Below are 19,829 nucleotides of genomic sequence, written 5' to 3'. Positions count from 1 at the left end.
CTCTTTGTTGGGGATCTCTGTTTATTTGCTCAGATTCTGGCCTTGGAAACTGCTTTGGCTGCTGCAGATATTGTATGCAGTTCCCTGCTTACTCAGGAGCCTAGTGAAACCAGGGTAAGTTTACCTCTCACAGAACTACAATTCTCAGCACCCTTAAAGTATAATTCCCTGGATTCTTTGGGGGATCATGTGCTTTAAATGTATGGTGTGTGTTGGTGCATATAGATAGATTCTTGGATGCCAAGATTCAAAATTGGGGCAAGTACTCTTTGGTGAGATAACCCCCGAAGAGTTTTAAAGTCACAAAATATGCAGCAAAGTAAACTCTGGAAATCTAGACGGTTAGACTTTAAAAATATGCCCTTCCAAGTGTGTTCCAGAATTTCCCTCTCCCCCCCCCCTTTAGTAAGTTTAAAATATTTACTTACAAACTCTCCAAAGGTCAGATTCATGTGCTTTCCCATACATGAGTGAGAAAAGTTGCACAGACAGTAAAACTTAGTTACAAAGTGGTGAAAATTCCTAGATTATTTATATAGGAACTCAAGAGTGGCTGGTGATAGCCATGCGGTTGAGCTGGAGTAACCAATTCAAACTTCCCCAAACAATGAGTTTCTCGGGTAGACTTGATTACCACTTTCCTTCCAAGGGAAGGGAAGCAGCGTAGCTAACCTGGCAGGACAGCTTACTCTATGGTATTAACCCTTCATGCATTGATTAGACTTAAGCGTGTTGCTGATATTGTGATACTGGTTATCCCACAGTTGTGTGCAGCCCATTGCTGCAGACAGCAGGAGTGGAGGAAATAATTTGGAAGCAGCAAGCAAGCAGATTTTGACAATGGCTTATTTATTCACAATTGCATTTATACCCCCACCTGTCTGAGGCCCAAGGAAGTGACATAACATGGTTTCCCCACCCACTGCCTTCTAATTTTACAATCAGGACAACCCTGCAAGGTAGGTTAGACTCTGAGAGGCACAGTGAACTACATGACTGAGTGGGGATTTGAAGGGTCCTAGTCCAATGCTCAGCGGGTGGCACTGTGGGCTAAACCACAGAGCCTAGGATTTGCCGATCAGAAGGTCAGCGGTTCAAATCCCCGTGACGGGGTGAGCTCCTGTTGCTCAGTCCCTGCTCCTGCCAACCTAGCAGTTCGAAAGCACGTCAAAGTGCAAGTAGATAAATAGGTACCGCTCTGGCGGGAAGGTACACAGCGTTTCCATGTGCTGCTCTGGTCCGCCAGAAGCGGCTTAGTCATGCTGGCCATGTGACCCGGAAGCTGTACGCCGGCTCCCTCGGCCAATAAAGCGAGATGAGCGCCGCAACCCCAGAGTCGGCTGCGACTGGACCTAATGGTCAGGGGTCGCTTTACCTTTACCTAGTCCAATGCTCTAACCACTACACCTACACTACACTGGTCGCTGCCAGGAGATCTCATGGGGTAGCCCCTCTTGCCATGGGAACTCCCTGTCTCTGACCATGTTCCACACTGGCTAGACACCCCGAGGTGCTACATACGTCCCATCTCTGTTTGGACCCCTCCTGTTTATACTTGTCTCTGGCTTTGCGCCCTTGAACTCAGCCCCACGCTGACGGGGCACCCTTTGTACGCCGAAAGCATCCCCAACTGCTTTTGCAAAGGGGTTGCAAAGATTTGCAAAATACAAAAGAGCCTTGCTGCCTGTAGCTTTCTGTTCCTTCCTCCTCTCTCGTTTCTTTCAAAAGCCCTTAAAAGCTCCTATGGCCAGGGAGGAGGCAGGGACAGCAGGAGGAGTAGGAGGAGACATAAAAGAGTTTCAACTGGGGGAAGTGGCTCCACCTTCATTTAAAGAGAGGAGGAGGAGAGGCTGTTCAGCACAGCCGCCGTCCTGTCTGCCTCTGCCCCCAGCCCGCCCCACCGAGAGAGACACGCAAGCGGATGCTCGGGGCGCTGCGCGCTCCCCTTTGTCTCCAGCGCGCATCATGCTGGCTTCCAGCGGCCCCAGCACCGGCCAGACCTGCGGCCTGGTGCTCATCTTCTCGCTGCTCCTGCAATCCATATGCGTGGCTATTACCTTCCTTTATTTCTCAAACGAGCTGCAACAGGTCAGTGGAAAATTCGCGCGTGGGGATCCGTGTTGGGGTTTTTTTTTTTTTCCTCCGCCGCATGCGGGCGGATCCTTGCAGCTTCCTCGCAGTGCATGCCTATGTGTATATTTAGATAGATTGCAGAGGTCTCCTCGGGAGTAAATCCCGTTGAGTTCACTGGGGCATAGCTCCCAGGGAGTGCATGCTTTAAAAAATAAATGCATGGTTTTCCCCTTCTCCATTTTGCAGCGTTGCCTTTATGCTCCCACGCGAGTTGCAACACGTTGCGCTTGTTTCTCTGGATTAAGGGCCGGATCGCTCCCGCGCCCCAACTTGCCTGCCTTTCTTCCCCTCCCTTAGTTCTTTGTTCGTAAAGCAAAAGGAAAGTTCTGCCATTAGGCGGAGAGGCGTGGTTAATTCGAGGGAACCCAGCGATCCTCACTAGGCTTACTTTGAAGGAAAACTCCTAGGAAGGGAGAGGATAATAAAAACGGGAAAATGCTTCAATTGCACGTTTGTTTTGACTTCTTCAAACTGATTTAACCGTTTGTTTTCTTTGCCGGACAAAGAAACCGGGGGAAGTTTAGCATTCAACGGGTTCCATTTACTTGAAAAGAAAAGTTTGGCAGGGGTTAAACCTATTTGCCTTAAAGTAAGTGCCACTGATTTTGGCGGGGCTTACTTGCAAGTAAAAGTGCATGGGGCGGAGTGCTCGTTTTGCAGCCCTGAGCACGCGCGCTCTTTTCCGAGGAAACGGAAATTGCACTTCTGCAACCCGATGCAACTTAACTCTCAAGTAAATCCTGCATTGAGGCTACAATGCTTCCAGCAGGATCGGGATCCCAGTGCTCTGCGAGCAAGTTCCTCGCGAGCAAGTTGCATTGGTCGCACCGGGACTTGCTTCCGAGGAAACGGGGCAAAGGATTTGAATGCGAGGTACATTACAAAAACTCTTCCCCCTCCAAATTAAAAAGTATGTGTGTCGCTCCAGCTCCGACTCCTTCCAGCTCCACCCAGCTTGGCCAATGGCCAGGGATTTGGGCAACATCTGGAGCGGGGGTGGGTGGGGATCCTGCGGCCTTCCAAATGTTGTTTGACTCCAACCCCCAGCAATCCTCCTCTATACTGGCCCATGGTCAAAGGATGATGGAAATTGTAGTCCTGCAAATTATGGATAGCTCAAACCTTCCCCACTCCTGGCAGAAGGTCTTCTGCATAATCAATAACGCTGCACCCCCATCATGCTATCATTCTGTGTCAGTAGTTTGTTGTTCTTTTCATGGTGTGGGTTGTGCGCATTCCGGACACGCAGTTCCCTCCCATAATCCTGGCCTTCGGCCACTTTGGAGCTGCAGGGAAAAAAATTGCAGTTCGATTCTGCCTGTTGTGAAAACTCCCCTGACAAAATGGCAAAGGGGAAAACAAACAAACCATTGCTCACTTTTGGGGAAGGGGGTCCGACAGCTGGAGTCTTTGTTCTTGCCAGAATGGATGACCCCCAGATGGCCAAGTGAAAAGGATAAAAGAGGAGCTCTTTTACCTTAAACCATCAATGGCGAACCAGATGTTTTGTAACTCCAGCCCCCATCATCCCTCACCATTGGTTATGCTTGCTGTACCGCAGGGGTACGGCTTCAGCTACCAGCACAAATGTTCCTTACCTCCCCAGGTTCTTCCTGCTGTTGAAAATGTGCTTTCAAACACTGCAAGGAGGAAATGGTTTGATTGTATAAGAGACTTAAATGGCTCCACAATCCTCTCTTAAAACAGAAAGGGTTTGTCCCCGCCCCCTTCGAAGCTCTTTCCCAAACCTAGAGTGCTTTTGTTTTCAAATAGTGGCTTAACTTAACTGGCGTTCCAGGCTGTGACCAACAAGTCCCCCTGTTTTTGTTTTGCTTCCTTCTGTTAAAAAAAAAAAGAAAGAAAAAAATGGTCATAAAATTTTTGAGCTGGCATAAACAAAAGGCTTCTTGGAAAAGAGAAGTATTTGATTGCTTAATACCTTTCCGTATCTCGGTTTATCTTTCCAAAGGAGATACAGGGTTCTGTTTGCAGGATAACCTCTGCATTTGGCTCTGTTGTTTTGATGAGCGTTTTTTTCTGAGATATTCCATGGGATGGCAGCCTGCTTTGTGCATTCCTTATCAAACAGCCCAGGTTGTAACAGTACCTACAACCAACTTTGGTGGCAAGATCCGTGCAAAGAAGTTTGCCTCCTCCCCTTTCCTTAAGGAAACAAAAACACCCATAACAAAAAGAGGGTTTTCGATCTGGGTGCGGGACAACAGTGGTATTTTGCTTTGTTTTGTCTTCGAAAGTAATTTTCCAACAAACAGACAAACACAAATAACAGCAAACATTAGGCAAGAAATAACCGAGGATTTTCCCAGATTGATAGCACATTCGAAAAATAAGGCTGCACGGTTTCTTACATTCTGAACTGGAGAAGATTTTGTGTGTGTGTCATTTTTGTTACATTAAAAACAATGCAATAAAAATCTCTTTTAGTGGTTGTAATAAAAAGAAATAAAATTGCCAAGCATCTCTCATTTTTAATACGCCCGAGTATTACAAGCTCATGTTCCAGTTGTAGCAACATGCCACCAAGTTATCTTTCCATCATGGAGATACAGTGAAAGAACCTCTTGTCTGTTCATGCAAATCCAGCCCAGCCATCAGCACTCCTGACCAAAGGTGGATTCTGGTAATACTCACAGAAACTTAAGAGTACTATTGTTGTGTGCAGTTGTGTACAGTCCAGAAGGGTTATTTAATAATGAATAAATAAATGTCTGGATTACCTGCATTGTCATGGTGCAGGAGACAAAGAAGAACTTTGATTTCCACACCTGTGCTCTTCATACACAAGAGTTTTCATATTGGTACAGAAGAAGGTAGAGCAACCTCTTGTGACCCCAAAGAGGGGGACATTCACACAACCACTTCATTTTTCTGTTCTCTCCACTTAACGTGAACCAAAGTGCCCTTCTCCTTAGGAAGAGTCATTCAGATACATCTTTACTGAATGAGTAGCTGGGTAGACTTCTTGCAGAGATGATTGTGGGGCGGGGAGAAGCCTGTTTTCCTTCAGCATCTGATAAACTACAACTCGCATCAGCCCTGATCAATTACCCTGCTGTCTAGGGAGGGTGGAAGCCTTTGGGTATTTCAACCTGGCCTACCTGACAGGCTTGTTGTGAAGACAAGTGAGACAAAGCAGGGTCTGTCAGCCCTATGCGACTAGGATGAAGTCCCAAGTTAACAATGTGATAAATGCTTTCTCTGTGACTAGCGTTGGTGCAGAACTTCATTACAATTTCTTGTTTGGACACACAAGTGTTTTGGTCACATGGGCAACTCACGAGCTATTCCTGGAGGGCTTGCAGAGGAGGGGTGTGCCTTATTGCTTAATTTATCTTTACTGTGCTTGCACTTTTTATATACTGGGGCTGCATTTCCCACGCTTTCCTTCCTCTGAACGAAGATGATCATGGCCAGCGAAATTGTAGGTCTCAGAATTGCCCCGTGCTCGTCTTTCTCGAGAGGACAAACATCTCTTTCTGCCATAGACTTAAGAAAGTTAGATTGACACACACTGCTCAACAAGGTGACTTGGATTGTTCCTGTCCTTGCTTTGCTGGGGGGAGCAGAACTGCATGCAAGTCAGAGGACTATCCTCTTGGCATGCAACCAATTTGAGCTGGGAAGGGAATCTCCAGCCACAATCCTGTTACACTGGGCTTCAGATGCAAACTGGGATGTATTTGGTGGTGGTGCAAACAAACCCCTGGCAGAAAGAGGCAATAGGGTCATAAACTTGCAGAGTAGCATTATTAGGCTTTGTATAATAACCATGTGGCTTGGATTACTAATGGGTTTTCTGAATGTGTGTCTTTGTAGGGAAATACAGCCTTGTGGGAAAAGGGTGCAAATTATTGCATCTCTGAGGCTCTGCAGAAGGGATTATTTCCATGGTCCAAATTTACATTTCCAGCTGCTTTTCTGCTTGGTTGGTGGGAGAATAGGGGGACTCCCAAAGGTGGGAAAGAAAGTGCAACTTTGCAGTGTCACCTGCGTTTTCCTTAAGTAAGCAAGCAACAACAAAAACAACAGAAAACTGGACATAACAATGGACTGCACTGAAGGGTGGTTGCCATACACCTGTCTTTGAACCCCTGCTTTGCAATACAGTCATACCTCGGGTTGTGAACGTGATCCGTGCGGGAGGCACGTTCGCAACCCGCAGCGCTGCACATGCGCGTGATGTGATTTGGCGTTTCTGCGCATGCGTGTGATATCATCTTGTGTTTATGCGCATGCGTGAGACCAAAACCCGGAAGTAACCCATTCCGGTACTTCCGTGTTTGGCGCGGTCCGCAACCTGAAAACACACAACCCACAGCGTTCGCAACCGGAGGTATGACTGTATAGGCTCAAAAATACTGGGCTCCGGTGCAGGACTGCTGTGTAAGCTCTCTCAGGCTCATGTTCACTTTTAACATACATTGGACTACACTGCAGGGGTGTTAAAAACAGTATAAACTCTTGAGCCTGAACCCCACTCCATCCTGCAATGTGTGCAAAATAGCAGCAGAAACTTTCTATTTTCACTGGAAGAAGGATTCAAAACAAAACAAAACCACAAAACTTTTTTTTTAAATTACTGACTTTTTTAAAGTTACTTTTTCACATGTAATAAGATCTGAATTGGGAAAAAGTCTTTCGTCCTACTTTCTTTCTTGAGGGGTGGGGACACATGGCTATGCAATCACAAATACAATCCTGGATTTTCCCATTGTATTGTTTGGGCAGCTGTCACTTAATGCTGCAAAGGAGGGGAGAATGCATTTATAGCAACCAGGAAGTCTTCCAAACAATAGAGTTATTAGCCTAGAGAGAGTTGTTTTTTGTTTGTTTTTAAGTCTTGTCTGTTTGACATCCTTTGGGAAAGGTGGGGAAGACTCCTACTCCAGGAAAGTGCATAAGAGCAAACAGCTCAGAGTAAAAAAAAAGAAGAAAAAAAAAAAAGTATGCACCTAAGAAGAAATCACCCAGACTCCTCCTTTAGCTCATTTTAGCAAAGAGGACAGATTTGTCAAACTGAAGTCACACACTCATTGCTTCAAGGTTGTCTTTGAGTAGTATAGTATAACCAAATCAGTAATTTTTTTATATAACTGTAAAAACTACTCTGAAAATTTATTATTCCAAAAATGAAACCTGCACAAGAAATCAAAATGCAGCCTGCACAAGACTGATAGGAGTTGTACTCCCAACATCTGGAACCTTTGGCTTTCCAGATGTTCCCGAACTACAGTTCCCATCAGCCCCAGCAAGTATAACCAAGGATAATGGGAGTTGTAGTTTGACACCATCTGGAGATTCTCCACAGCTGTACTAAGGGGTGGGGTAAGGGAGGAAGTGGTGGAATTTGCTTTGTGCTTGGAGAAGCAATACTAACAGTATAGAGCGAATTCCTTGTGCTTGAGTGCAACACACACAATTTGTCCAAAAGTCTTGTACTGTTGTCCCTTTTCTAGGTCACTGCCCATTAATTTTTCAAAGTGACTTCCTTCTGCACCTATTTACCTAGACATGTTGCTAGCATTGTCTGCTTTTAGCAGAAGGTAAACCTGACTACATAATTGTTCTGGAAACTGCAATGCCCAGGTGTTTTCTCGCTGTAAACTCTTGCCTGCTTCTCTGTAAATTTTCCTGCAGTTTATGGTGCAATCCTGTAATCTTGCTGTTTCACAAGAAAACAAACCCATTGTGCTGGATTGTGCAAGTAGTGGGAGGAGGAAGTCCAGGATTGGTTCCTGAAGACTCATGCATTTATCATTTTCAGATGCAGCTTGGCTGGTCAACACACCTCTTGTTCTCTTGCCAGCGCCCCATAACCCTGTGTCCAGTTTTATCTCCCAATTCCAATTTTGTTCAAAATCCGGATCTTGGAATTTAGAATGTGTTCTGCCGACGAGGCAACAAGTTCTAATGCAACCCAAGCCCTAGGCATGATTATTCTGAAATAAATCCCACGAAATTCAGTGGATATTACTCGCAAACTAAGTGAGCATAAAACTAATCTTAGTCTGCACTAGTGCACAACCTGCTTTTTCTTTGTTAGTTTTAAATTCCCTGTATTTATGGAAAGGGGGGGAATTGTCGTTTCACAAAATTCCCGCCCTCTTCTGCTTTTGGAGCAAACACCTTGGGTGAACTAAGTGATGAATAAGAGGAATTGATAGCTAAGGAGCAGATAGCCTTGAATAGAAGAAATGAAACTGTTAGCTATAGACCAAGCTGCATTTGACTTTAACTTGGTATTTCTGCTTCCCCTGACCTCATTCCCTCTGTTCCCTCTTCCTTCCTCTTGCTTGTTTTCCTTTTCTATCAAGTTTTCAATTTTTTTTGGCGGGGGGTTATTGCATTGGTCATGAATAACTTAATCTAGACCATGGGAATTTTTGTTTTGATAGTTTGTTAAGAAAGAAGTTCAAAACCATTCAGGCAGAAGATCTGTTGTGGTTTTCCTGGCTAGATGCTTTTTCCTGGAGTCATCTGAATCTGCCGACTCGGCCACCCGCACAACATTAACCTTAAATAAAGCCCTGGTTGTTGTTGAGAATGAAACTCTCCCATGCAGAGCGTTCTGGCTAATTGCAAGAGTCATCCTTGTGGGCTGAAAACCGCTCTGAAAGCAAAAATTCTGAGACACGGCATAGCCACAGAATGTTGGACTTTCAACATTGTGTTGCGGGAGTTTCGGGGGAAAGAGAATTGCTAGGCAGGAGAACGGGGAAACTTTTTCTTCAATCTGAAGACTGCATGATGTCATTGGCCACTTCTCAAGTGGTGGCTGGGCAAAGGGGAAGCGGGTGAAATAATGGAAGTTTCTCTGACTTGGCTGGTCACACTGCAGCTACAGAGGAGTTCAGAGGTTTCTACACACCCACAAACCTCTTTCTCCATCTAGGCAAGCAAAGAGGCATCTCCAGAGTTCCAGGGCACATTCTAGCTATGCAAAAGGAGGCTGTGGAGCAGCACTGGGGAGAAGAGGGGTCTGGAAGAGTCCTGAGGGCCACACACAGAGAGCAGTGTTCAAAATTCCCCAGGCGCATTTTGCGACCAAGTGAAGGTGTCATGGCGCCAGGTTTGGCGACTGACATCTTCACAAAAGATGCTGTGCACCGGCCAGCCGGCTGATCCATGGAAATTTATTGTCTCTGGGTTGTTTTATTCGATGTTTTAATGTGTTGTAAGCCGCTTTGAGTTTTTTCCCTTTAAAATATAAAGCGGCAGAGAAATGAAATTAACAACGAATTTCACCGATTAGCTTATATATATATCCGAGTTTCTATAAGACTGGCGCTAGGCTTCACGGTTGATTATGGAAGATCTCACAGTGGAGGCCAATCAAAGTAGACTACTGTTCAGCCTAGTCTATTGAAACACTTCCCCCTGCCTTCCTGCAACTCATTGAATTTGGCTGCTTTCTGTTGTTGATCAAGTGCCACATCATCTCTGGGGCCACATCTTCTGAAGTTGGGGGGTTCTAAGAGAACAAAGAAAATCGCTCCTGACCACCAGTAGCAGCTTCCTCCTTGCAGGGCTCTCAGTGATGGCATTACATGGAAAGGAAAAACTGGTCTAACATATGAACATGCTTTCCACAACTTGTTTGCTGTGCAGAAGGGTGAAAATGCAGCTGTGTGAATCTGCTGAATGGATTGGTTCTTCTTTTGGGTCCCATCTCCAAGAGGAAAATCGTGGATGAGTAACCCAAGTTGGGTCCTTCTGGAGAACACGAAAACTCTGCACGCTGCTTTTGGAACATTTTGGCTGGCTGTAGAGGCATTTCCCCCGAATGTGGATTTTGAGATTTCAAGTCTCGCTCCCAAAAGGGTTGCAGAGAAAACAAATGAGCACTTTATTTTTTGGATGCTGCAAGAAAATGGAAAAGGGGAACCCCGCCACAATTGACTTTATTGTGTGTGAGAGTAGATCACATTCCTTGAACGAAATCACAATCTCGTCGTATTTGATACCAGTCTTCGGATTTGGAAGCCGTAGAAGCAAATGACCCATGCAAGTTTTTGTAGCTGATGGCTTGGAGGATTTGGAATGCGGAGATATCTTTATTACCTGGACCAAAGGAAGAATGCGAAGCATGCTGTTCTCATTGGAGATGTCCTGTTTTCTCTGCTTTGCCTCCTTCTCCCCCTCCAGGTTCCTCTGGCTTTTACCTTAAGCTGAGGAATGCAGAGATGCCCCAGGGGTAAAATGGATTTGATGGGTCAAGAGGGGCGAGTTGGCCTGTGCTGATTTTTCACATCCCTGTATTCTTCCTTGCCCGACATTTGTGCAACTTTCTGCCTCATAGTTTGTGAGAAACTAGCCACCGGCAGAAAATGACGCTGAAAATTCCCCCACCCAGTCTGCCCTGAGGTGAAGCCAAGTCATAACAAACTAGGTTAGAAGGGAAATGGGCTTGGCTGCTATTTCTGGCTTAGTTCCATGTCAGAGAAAGAAGTTTGCTAAGCTTGGATAGAGCTTCAACTAGTTGACAGTGGGGTTTTTTGTTTGTTTCTTTGGCACCCTGTGGTTTTTAAGGTACCTCCGAAGACCTGAGCTGTGCTTCATAGCTTGCACAGAGCTCTTCCTGTACGCCTCCAAAACTTGTGCAGAATTCTCTATAGAATTGTAGAGTTGGAAGGGACCACAAAGACCATTTGGTCCAACCCCCTTTTCAAGGCAGGAATCTTTCGTCCAGGGTGGGACTCATACCCATGATCCTGAGATTGAGACACACAGAGAAAGAGAGATGCAAACTGTTGCAGAGTTTCGCTGGAAAGGAATGCCAAAAAAGGTCTAATTCTTTGAAAAAGGAAAGCAGAAGGTGGCGGCATCCACTGAATGCATGAATTGGGTACGTATGTGTCAGGGTTTCTGGGAGAAGTGAGGAGATGGCAGAGGAGACGGAAAGCGAGTGGGAGGAGGGAGAGAGAGACGAGGAAGAAGATGACGGAATTCGAAGGGAATCTATGAGCCTAAGCAGTGAGTCAGAGGATTCCCAAAAGGGAGCTAGCATGATCAGGCGAAAAGCAGGAGAAGAGAGAAGCTGTGAAAAGTCAGGGAAGGAGGGGAGAAAGCCCAGTGAAGCACAGACGCTGTCAGAGGGGTCTCAGCCGGAACGGAGTAAAGGGGGTGGAGTTGTCAGCCTCTCGGAGGGAGGAGGAACAGGAGAAAACAGAGAGAGGGGGTTGGAGCAAGGTGTTCAGCCGGAAAGGGTAGAGAGTGGAACAGGGGGCAGTATAGAGGACGAAGGAAAGGTCAAAAGCAACGTACGCGCGCCAAGTTCAAACATAGAGGCGCGCGGAAGTGGGGAAAGCTCAGAGGAGGAGCCCGGCCCCAAAGCCAGAAGGAGGGGGCAGGAGGCGGCAGAGGATTCAGCCTCAGGCGAATCCCGGAAAGAGAGAACCCAGGGGGGCAGAAAGACCCTGCGGAAAAGAAAGGAGAGGAAGAGGTGGTCTAGAGCCAGGCTATTAAGTTGGTGTGGAGGAGGGGAGGAGTCAGAGGGGGACTTCGGCGGTCTAACGTGACAGACGTACAGCCACAATGCTGAACTGTGAAAGAAGCAATTATCTTCAATAAACTTTTCCTGTAAGTAAACTACAACGGAGTAAGGTCTCTCGTGAGCTGGGACCCACCTGGGTGGCTGTGACAGTATGTATTGGTGGGAGCCCACCAATGGCAAATAAAAGAGCCATGATGTGGTGTGATGGCAGTATTTATAGCAGGGACGGGGGAACCTGTGGTATTCCCAGTGTTAGTGGACTGCAACTCCTGTCTTACCACAGCTGATGGGAGTTGTAGTACAACAACAACGTATAGAAGGCCACAGGCTCCCCACTCCTGGTTTATAATAATAATAATAATAATAATAAATTTTCTTTATATCCCGCCCTCCCCAGCCGAAGCCGGGCTCAGGGCGGCTAACAACACTAAAACAGTACAGCATTATAAAACAGTATAAAAATGGATTAAAATGAATTAAAATCAAAATTGATGGCAACCATAAACTAAAGTTTTGTAAAGATTGCCAGAGGAGGGAGTCAGGCTGCGCCCTGACCAAAGGCCAGGTGGAACAGCTCTGTCTTGCAGGCCCTGCGGAAAGATGTCAAGTCCTGCAGGGCCCTTGTCTCTTGTGAGAGAGCGTTCCACCAGGTTGGAGCCGCAGCCGAAAAAGCCCTGGCTCTAGTTGAGGCCAGCCTAACCTCTCTGTGGCTTGGGACCTTCAAGATGTTTTTATTTGAAGATCGTAAGTTCCTCTGTGGGGCATACCAGGAGAGGCGGTCCCGTAGGTACGAGGGCCCTAGGCCGTATAGGGCTTTGAAGGTTAAAACCAGCACCTTAAACCTGATCCTGTACTCCACCGGGAGCCAGTGCAGCTGGTATAGCACCGGATGAATGTGATCTCTAAGCGAAGACCCCGTAAGGAGTCTCGCTGCAGCATTTTGCACCCGCTGGAGTTTCTGGGTCAGTCTCAAGGGCAGCCCCACGTAGAGCGAGTTACAATAATCCAGTCTGGAGGTGACCGTCGCGTGGATCACAGTGGCTAGGTCAGGGCGTGAGAGGTAAGGAGCCAACTGCTTAGCTTGGCGGAGATGAAAGAATGCCGCCTTTGTTATAGCTGCAATCTGCGCCTCCATGGAGAGGGAGGTATCGAAGATTACACCCAAACTCTTAACGGACGGTGCTGGCACTAATTGCACCCCCGCAAGAGATGGGAGTTGCCCCCTCAGCCCCGTCGTCCCGTCCCAGCCAGAGGACCTCTGTCTTCGAAGGATTTAACTTCAACCGGCTCCCACGTAACCATCCAGCCACAGCCTCCAAGCATCTGATCAGTGTGTCTGGGGCAGAGTCCGGGTGGCCGTCCATCAACAGATAGAGTTGGGTGTCATCAGCATACTGATGGCAGCCCAGCCCAAAACTCCGGACAAGCTGGGCGAGGGGGCGCATAAAGATGTTAAAAAGCATTGGGGAGAGTATTGCACCCTGGGGCACACCACACACCAAGGAGTGGCGGGATGACAATTCCCCCCCAAGCGCCACCCTCTGTCCCCGACCGGAGAGAAACGAGCGCAGCCATTGAAGGACTGTGCCCTGGATCCCCACGTCGGCAAGGCGGTGGTCCAGGAGTTCGTGATCGACCATGTCGAAGGCTGCTGACAGGTCTAGAAGAATCAGCAGCCCCGACCCGCCTCGATCCAGCTGCCTGCGGAGATCATCTGTTAGGGCGACCAGAGCCGTCTCAGTCCCATGACCAGCGCGGAAGCCGGACTGGAATGGATCCAGAGCCGATGTTTCATCCAGAAACCTACCAAGCTGTTCAGCAACCGCTCTCTCAATCACCTTACCCAGGAATGGAAGATTCGAAACCGGGCGGTAATTGGAGAGATCTAAGGGATCTAATGATGTTTTCTTTAAGAGCGGGCGCACCACTGCCTCCTTCAGTTCCCCTGGGAAAGTCCCGGTGCCAAGGGACAGATTGATGATATCCCCCAGGGGGGCCCGCACCTCGTCTGGACACGCTCTAATCAGCCAGGACGGGCACGGGTCGAGAGGACATGTGGTGGGCTTTCCAGCTCGGAGGAGTCTGTCCACATCGGCTGGGGATATCCGGTCAAAGTGGTCCAATACTGAACCCGAGGGCAGTCGAGGGGCCTCCAGTTCCTTTATTGTATCCAAATTGGCAGGGAGGTCATGGCGGAGCAACAAGACCTTCTCCGCAAAAAAGCTCGCAAATGCCTCACAGCTGTGTGTCAAATTGTTATTTAAATTTGGCTGTCCTTCGAGGGACGTTAAAGACCGAATTATACTAAATAATTGCGCCGGGCGAGAGCTAGCGGATGCAATGGAGGCCGAGAAGTAAGACTTCTTAGCGGCCTTCACTGCCATCTCATAGGTTTTCATAAAAACCCTATAAGATGTTCTTGAGGCTCCGTCACGGGCACCCCGCCATACTCGCTCTAGCCGTCTGAGGTCCCGCTTCATTTTCCGGAGCTCCTCGGTAAACCAGGGAGCCCGGTTTCTGCGGGGTCGCAGAGGGCGCTTAGGTGCGATCTCATTGATGGCTGCCAGGAGCTGGGTATTCCAGGCCTCAACAAGCTCAGTCAATGAGTCGCCAGGGGGAGAAAGGTCCCGCAAGGCTTGACGGAATCTATCAGGGTCCATCAGCCTTTGCGGGCGAGCCCAAATTGGCTCGCCACCCAAGCAGGGTGGGGGTGGAACGTCAATCCTGGCTTTCAGGGCATAGTGATCAGACCATGGCACCTTCATCGAAGGAAACATGATCACATCTATACCGATGCCAAAGATCAGATCCAGCGTGTGGCCTGCTTGATGTGTGGGGCCCGAAACAAACTGGGAGAGCCCTAGTGTCGCCATGGAAGACACCAGGTCCAGAGCCTGCGAGGAGGGAGTGGCATCAGCATGGATGTTGAAGTCCCCCAATACCAATAGGTTAGGGAACTCCAAGGCCCAGCCGGCCACCGCCTCCAGCAGGCCTGACAGGGTGGCTGCTGGTGCGCTGGGTGGCCGGTACACCAGCCAGACAGCCAAGCTCACCTCGGAGCCCCACACTAGGCCAACACATTCAATGCCGGGGATCGATGGCGATGGTAGAGCCCTGAAAGGACAATCTTCCTGGATTAATAACGCCACCCCTCCCCCCCGGCCCACAGTCCGCGACTGGTGGAGGACGGAGAAACCCGGGGGCGCCATCTCTCGTAAGGTAACAGTATCCCCTTCGCGCACCCAGGTCTCAGTCACACATGCCAGGTCAACCCCCTGCGAGGTGAAGAAATCTCGCAGGGTGGCGGTTTTGTTGCCTATAGACCTGGCATTGCACAACACCAGTGACGGAGGTGAGTAATCCTTGCTCACCCTACCCTCGTCTCTCGGGATGGGGCGCAGATTGGAAGGGGTACGAGCATATCCGTATCTCGATCCCCTTCGCCTATGACATCTGCCCCCACCGCCGTACCTCCCTTGCCCCTCCACAGTAGGAATCCCAAGCCTCAGGCTCACCTCCATTTACAGAATATAAAAGCAAACAAACAAAAACAATTATACGAAAATAAAGCCAATCCCCACCCCACTCCACAACCACCCCACCCCAACACAAAATAGACCAAAACAAAATAAAAATACATGGATAAAAATCACCGCTTATGGTGGTACAACAAAGCAAAACAAAACAAAAAACCCACACAGTTTAAAACATATAAAAACACTTCAAACAACCGCTGCCGCAGCACCAATGTCCCCAAAGGTGCGGCAGTGATGAGCGTAGGCCCCGCCCCAAGGCCTGATGGAGAGTGGGCCTGCAGGGGGAAGCCCTCCCCACACGCACGGCGAAGCGGCAGCAGTGGTGTTCCAAGGCCTCCTTGAAGCCTTATATGCTGAGGTGGAGTCTGGGGCCCGCCCCCAGGCCCAAGATGGAGAATGGGCTAGCAGGGGGAAGCCCTCCCCACACGCACGGCGAAGCGGCAGCAGTGGTGTTCTGAGGCCTCCTTGAAGCCTTATATGCTGAGATGGAGTCTGGGGCCCGCCCCCAGGCCCAAGGTGGAGAATGGGCTTGCAGGGGGAGCGGTCCTCCCCAAGACTCACCGGCAAAGCGGCAGCAGCAGTGTCCCGGGCCTCCTTGGAGTCTTTTATGCTGAGGTGGAGTCTGGGGCCCGTCCCCAAGCCCAAGATGGAGAATGGGCTAGCAGGGGGAAGCCCTCCCCACACGCACGGCAAAGCGGCAGCAGTGGTGTTCCAAGGCCTCCTTGAAGCCTTATATGCTGAGATGGAGTCTGGGGCCCGCCCCCAGGCCCAAGGTGGAGAATGGGCTTGCAGGGGGAGCGGTCCTCCCCAAGACTCACCGGCAAAGCGGCAGCAGCAGTGTCCCGGGCCTCCTTGGAGTCTTTTATGCTGAGGTGGAGTCTGGGGCCCGTCCCCAAGCCCAAGATGGAGAATGGGCTAGCAGGGGGAAGCCCTCCCCACACGCACGGCAAAGCGGCAGCAGTCATAACCTGAAGCAGTTATAACTGAAGCAGTTATAACCTGAAGAAGGCTACGTTTCTCTTCTCCCTGTGAACTGACAGGTCCTCAAGAGGTTCCGAATCATGCCAAAGGAAGAAGAACCCACCTCCAGCGGCTGGCACACCTCCTACATTGATTGCTTGGGTAGGTTAACTTCTGGGGGTAAGTTTGGTCTTGCGTTTGATGAATAGGGCGGGAGGGAGCAGATGCGACTGGAAGAAGGGATTGCTAAATGTTCTACCTTGTTTTATCTTGTTTTACCTTGTTTTAGATGGTGGCCACCGAATGAAAGACGCAACGGCAGGTGGAATGAAGAGCGAGTTGCCGCCAGGAAGACCTCAACTTTCTTCCAGTGCTGGATAAGCCCTCCATCATCCAGTCTTCCAAAGGTCCAATATTAAAGTCCATAGTACTGCTTAATACCGTTTTCAGGGTGGGTGGAAGGCTTTTCTTTTGTATTGTCTGGTAGTTCTCCCCTCCTTTCTCTGCTCCGATTAATAAAATGTTCATTGTATTTATTTTTAATGTGTCTGCTTTTGGTTTTCTTTGAGTTCCAGAATTTCCAGTGTTTTGCAAACATACTTTTATTTCATTTGGGATTCCCAGGGGCATTCAGTTAGTCACAAGAGTACGCCTAATCAGGTGGATCTTCAGCCTGATCCAGTTACAGGGCCCCCTCTTTGTTTCTTCACAGTGGTGTGCGCCTGTGGTGATTTGAATCTGGGTTTCACTCCAGTTCTTCACACCACCTGAGGTCTGCCAAGAGCAACGGGGATTTTGCAGATTTGAGAATCTTCCTTTCAGTGCTGAACTTTTGCACAGATCATTTTTACATCTTTTCCCCTAGTCCAGCGGTTCCCAAACTGTGCTCCACGAAGTCATTGGGAAGAAAAATAAATATGTGCCTTTGGTATAAGGGCGACAAAAGCATGACTGATTTCTCTCCTGAAAAGTGCTCCATGACTCAAAGCCGGTGCCCTAGTCAGTAGTTCCTGAAATCCACCTAATAGGATTCCTTCAGAGCCTCATGCTGGCTTAAGTTTACAGAGGCAACTTGGGGAGACAATTCTCTATTTATCCATTAGCCTCTTCCATGAGACTTTACGGCTGTTTTAGTCGCCATCCAAAGTTTTGTATGCACTTTCCCTTCCAACCCCAGTTGCTCCACTCACAGTCCTCCAATCCGCCTCTTCTCAGCTCCCTTAATGCTTCCAATCTTGTGGTCACATTCCTCCTAAACCACCTCTCTCTTTGCCGCCACCTCTGCTTGGCTCTCCTCCTCCATCGCACCCCATCGCCTGGGACCTAGTCTGCCTCTTCAGACTGCAGCCAAGCCAGGTCACCTGTGGCACAGCTGTGTTTACATCCAGATGTGTTGTATCCGGTGAGGTGCAGCAGGCAGGGCTGTCCTTGGCTGCCTCTCAGCACAAGGATGCAAAGCTCTGAGGTGCCAGCAACCTCTGTTTACAAGTCCTCCACACCTATGAAATTATCAATTGGGGAAAAAGAGGGGTGGAGAATCCTGTTCCTAAGGCTTTCTAATGAGCCACGCGGTAGAATCGAGCATGGATTCCTATGGGGAACACAGTGGGGGATCCAGTCTTTTAAAAATCCAGTGACTTGCATATATTATTGAGCAAATTTGCACAATTCATTCCACACTGTTGCTGTGCATTATTTATTCTGGTTTTGCTCATCAGATGTGGGTGGGGTACATTTGCCCTCCATGGTGAGGATGGGGAAGAATCTTACTTGATTCAAACTGCAGTAGGTGCTCAGCAGTGCAATCTTCCACATGTCTACTCAGGAGTAAGTGTCATTGAGTTCGTTGAATTGATTGTCCTAAGAAGATTCCATACACATCATAACTGAATATATGAACAGTCAGGACTGATGGTCGGTTCTACTACTGAACTGAACTGTTTTCTGTCTCTTTATTTTGAGCAATTCAAGAGTTAGGGCTGACTCACACTTTGCCTTTGCACCACACTTTCTGGGCACGGGGTTCACGCTTTAAAGCTCTGTGTCAGAGTCTCCCCGCTTTTATGCAGACCTGAAGGAGTGTCTACACCTGCATCGTTCAGCCCAGACGCTGAGATCCAGCTCCGAAGGCCTTCTGGCGGTTCCCTCATTGCAAGAAGTGAGGTTACAGGGAACCAGGCAGAGGGTCTTCTCAGTAGTGGCACCCACCCTCTTCAGATACCAAGGAGATGAACAACTACACAACTTTTAGAAGACATCTGAAGGCAGCCCCGTATAGTGGAAGTTTTAAATATTTGATATTTTATTATTATTATTATTATTATTTTTAAATGTATTGGAAGCTGCTCAGAGGGCGGGGTATAAATATTATTATTATTATTTATTTTATTTTGCCACACCACTATCCCAAAGGAAACCAGCTCTTTAAAGCTGAATCTGGACAAATGGCAATTTGGTTTCCCCACAGAATAGTTTTCAGTGATAGTGGGGTTTTTTTTTAGGGAAAGCGCTCTGACACAGAGTTTTAAAGCATGGACCTGTACACAAAAGAGTATCTGGATGAGGCCTTAGTGGAGGATTGAGAGTAACAGATGTTTGCAAAGAGGCCCAGGGAGGAGAGAATATTATATTATTGGGATGGGGGAAGGAAGGGGAAGGGAGCTGAAGGGGGCCAAAACATGTTTAACACACCTTGCATGTGCACTCTGCAGTGGTGGTGTGCTTCTTACAAATAAAGCTCTCCCCCTCAGTACTTCCGTCGACACAGACCTAGTCGTTTTTCTGGATTGTTGAGGATCACGACTTACGGCTTTGGGCTTAAAAACGTCTGCCAAACTGGCTAAGTGGCCAACGATGCATTGTAGGGTTCCGGAGTTTCTGCGGAAGATTTGTGCCCCAGTCTAGCAAGAAAAACTGATGTACTGAAACAGTCCGCCAGTAGCTGAAACAGATGTGGAAAAAGATGCTTGCCAGGTCCCAGTGAAGTACAGTGGTGCCCCGCAAGACGAATGCCTCGCTAAACGAAAAACCCGCAAGACGAAAGGGTTTTCCGATTTTTTAGCGGCTTCGCAAGACGAATTTCCCTATGGGCTTGCTTCGCAAAACGAAAGCCCATAGGGAAATCTCCGGGGACAGCGGGGAACCCTCCTCCCACCGCAAGCCCCGGGAAGAGAGGAGAAGCTGCGCGCCTTCCCCTCTGTTCCCGGACCTGTCCTGAAGGCTTGCGGTGGGAGGTCCGGGAAGAGAGGAGAAGGCGCGCAGCTTCTCCTCTCTTCCCGGGGCTTGCGGTGGGAGGAGGGTTTTTCCTCCCCACCACCAACATTCAGAAGGCTGTTCTGAAGGCTGGCGGTGGGAAGAAAAGCCCTTCTCCCGCCTCCAGCCTTCAGAAGAGTTCCCCGCAGGGCTCCCCAAGCTGTGAATGTCTGCCGCGCGCGAGGGGCGCTCTGCTTAAGAGCGCCCCTCGTGCGGGGCAGCAGGCTGCTATCCGCAGCTCGGAGAGCCCTGCGGGGAAGTCCGGCAGGGCTCCCCAAGCTGCAGATGTCTGCCCCACCCGAGGGGCGCTCTGCTTAAGAGCGCCCCTCGTGCGGGGCAGCAGGCTGCTATCCGCAGCTTGGAGAGCCCTGTGGGGAAGTCCTGCAGGGCTCCCCAAGCTGCAGATGTCTGCCCCGGGCGAGGGGCGCTCTGCT

General features: G+C 48.8%; 1 protein-coding gene across 1 annotated transcript in view; it reads left to right on the top strand.

The window, feature by feature from the left end:
• The first annotated feature begins 1,708 nt into the window (after positions 1 to 1,708).
• The window catches only part of TNFSF10 (TNF superfamily member 10), a 29,547-nt gene continuing 11,426 nt past the window's right edge, over positions 1,709 to 19,829 (top strand). The window contains exon 1 of the mRNA XM_081862755.1: positions 1,709 to 2,088. Coding sequence (XP_081718881.1) covers positions 1,744 to 2,088 — 345 coding nt within the window. The 5' untranslated portion in view covers positions 1,709 to 1,743. The remainder of the gene's footprint in view (positions 2,089 to 19,829) is intronic.

The sequence above is a fragment of the Podarcis erhardii genome (assembly GCF_964252035.2).
Source record: "Podarcis erhardii genome assembly, chromosome: 5".
NCBI lineage: Eukaryota > Metazoa > Chordata > Lepidosauria > Squamata > Lacertidae > Podarcis > Podarcis erhardii.
Note: the sequence above shows the minus strand (reverse complement) of the source record. Positions and strands in the feature narration are given on the sequence as shown.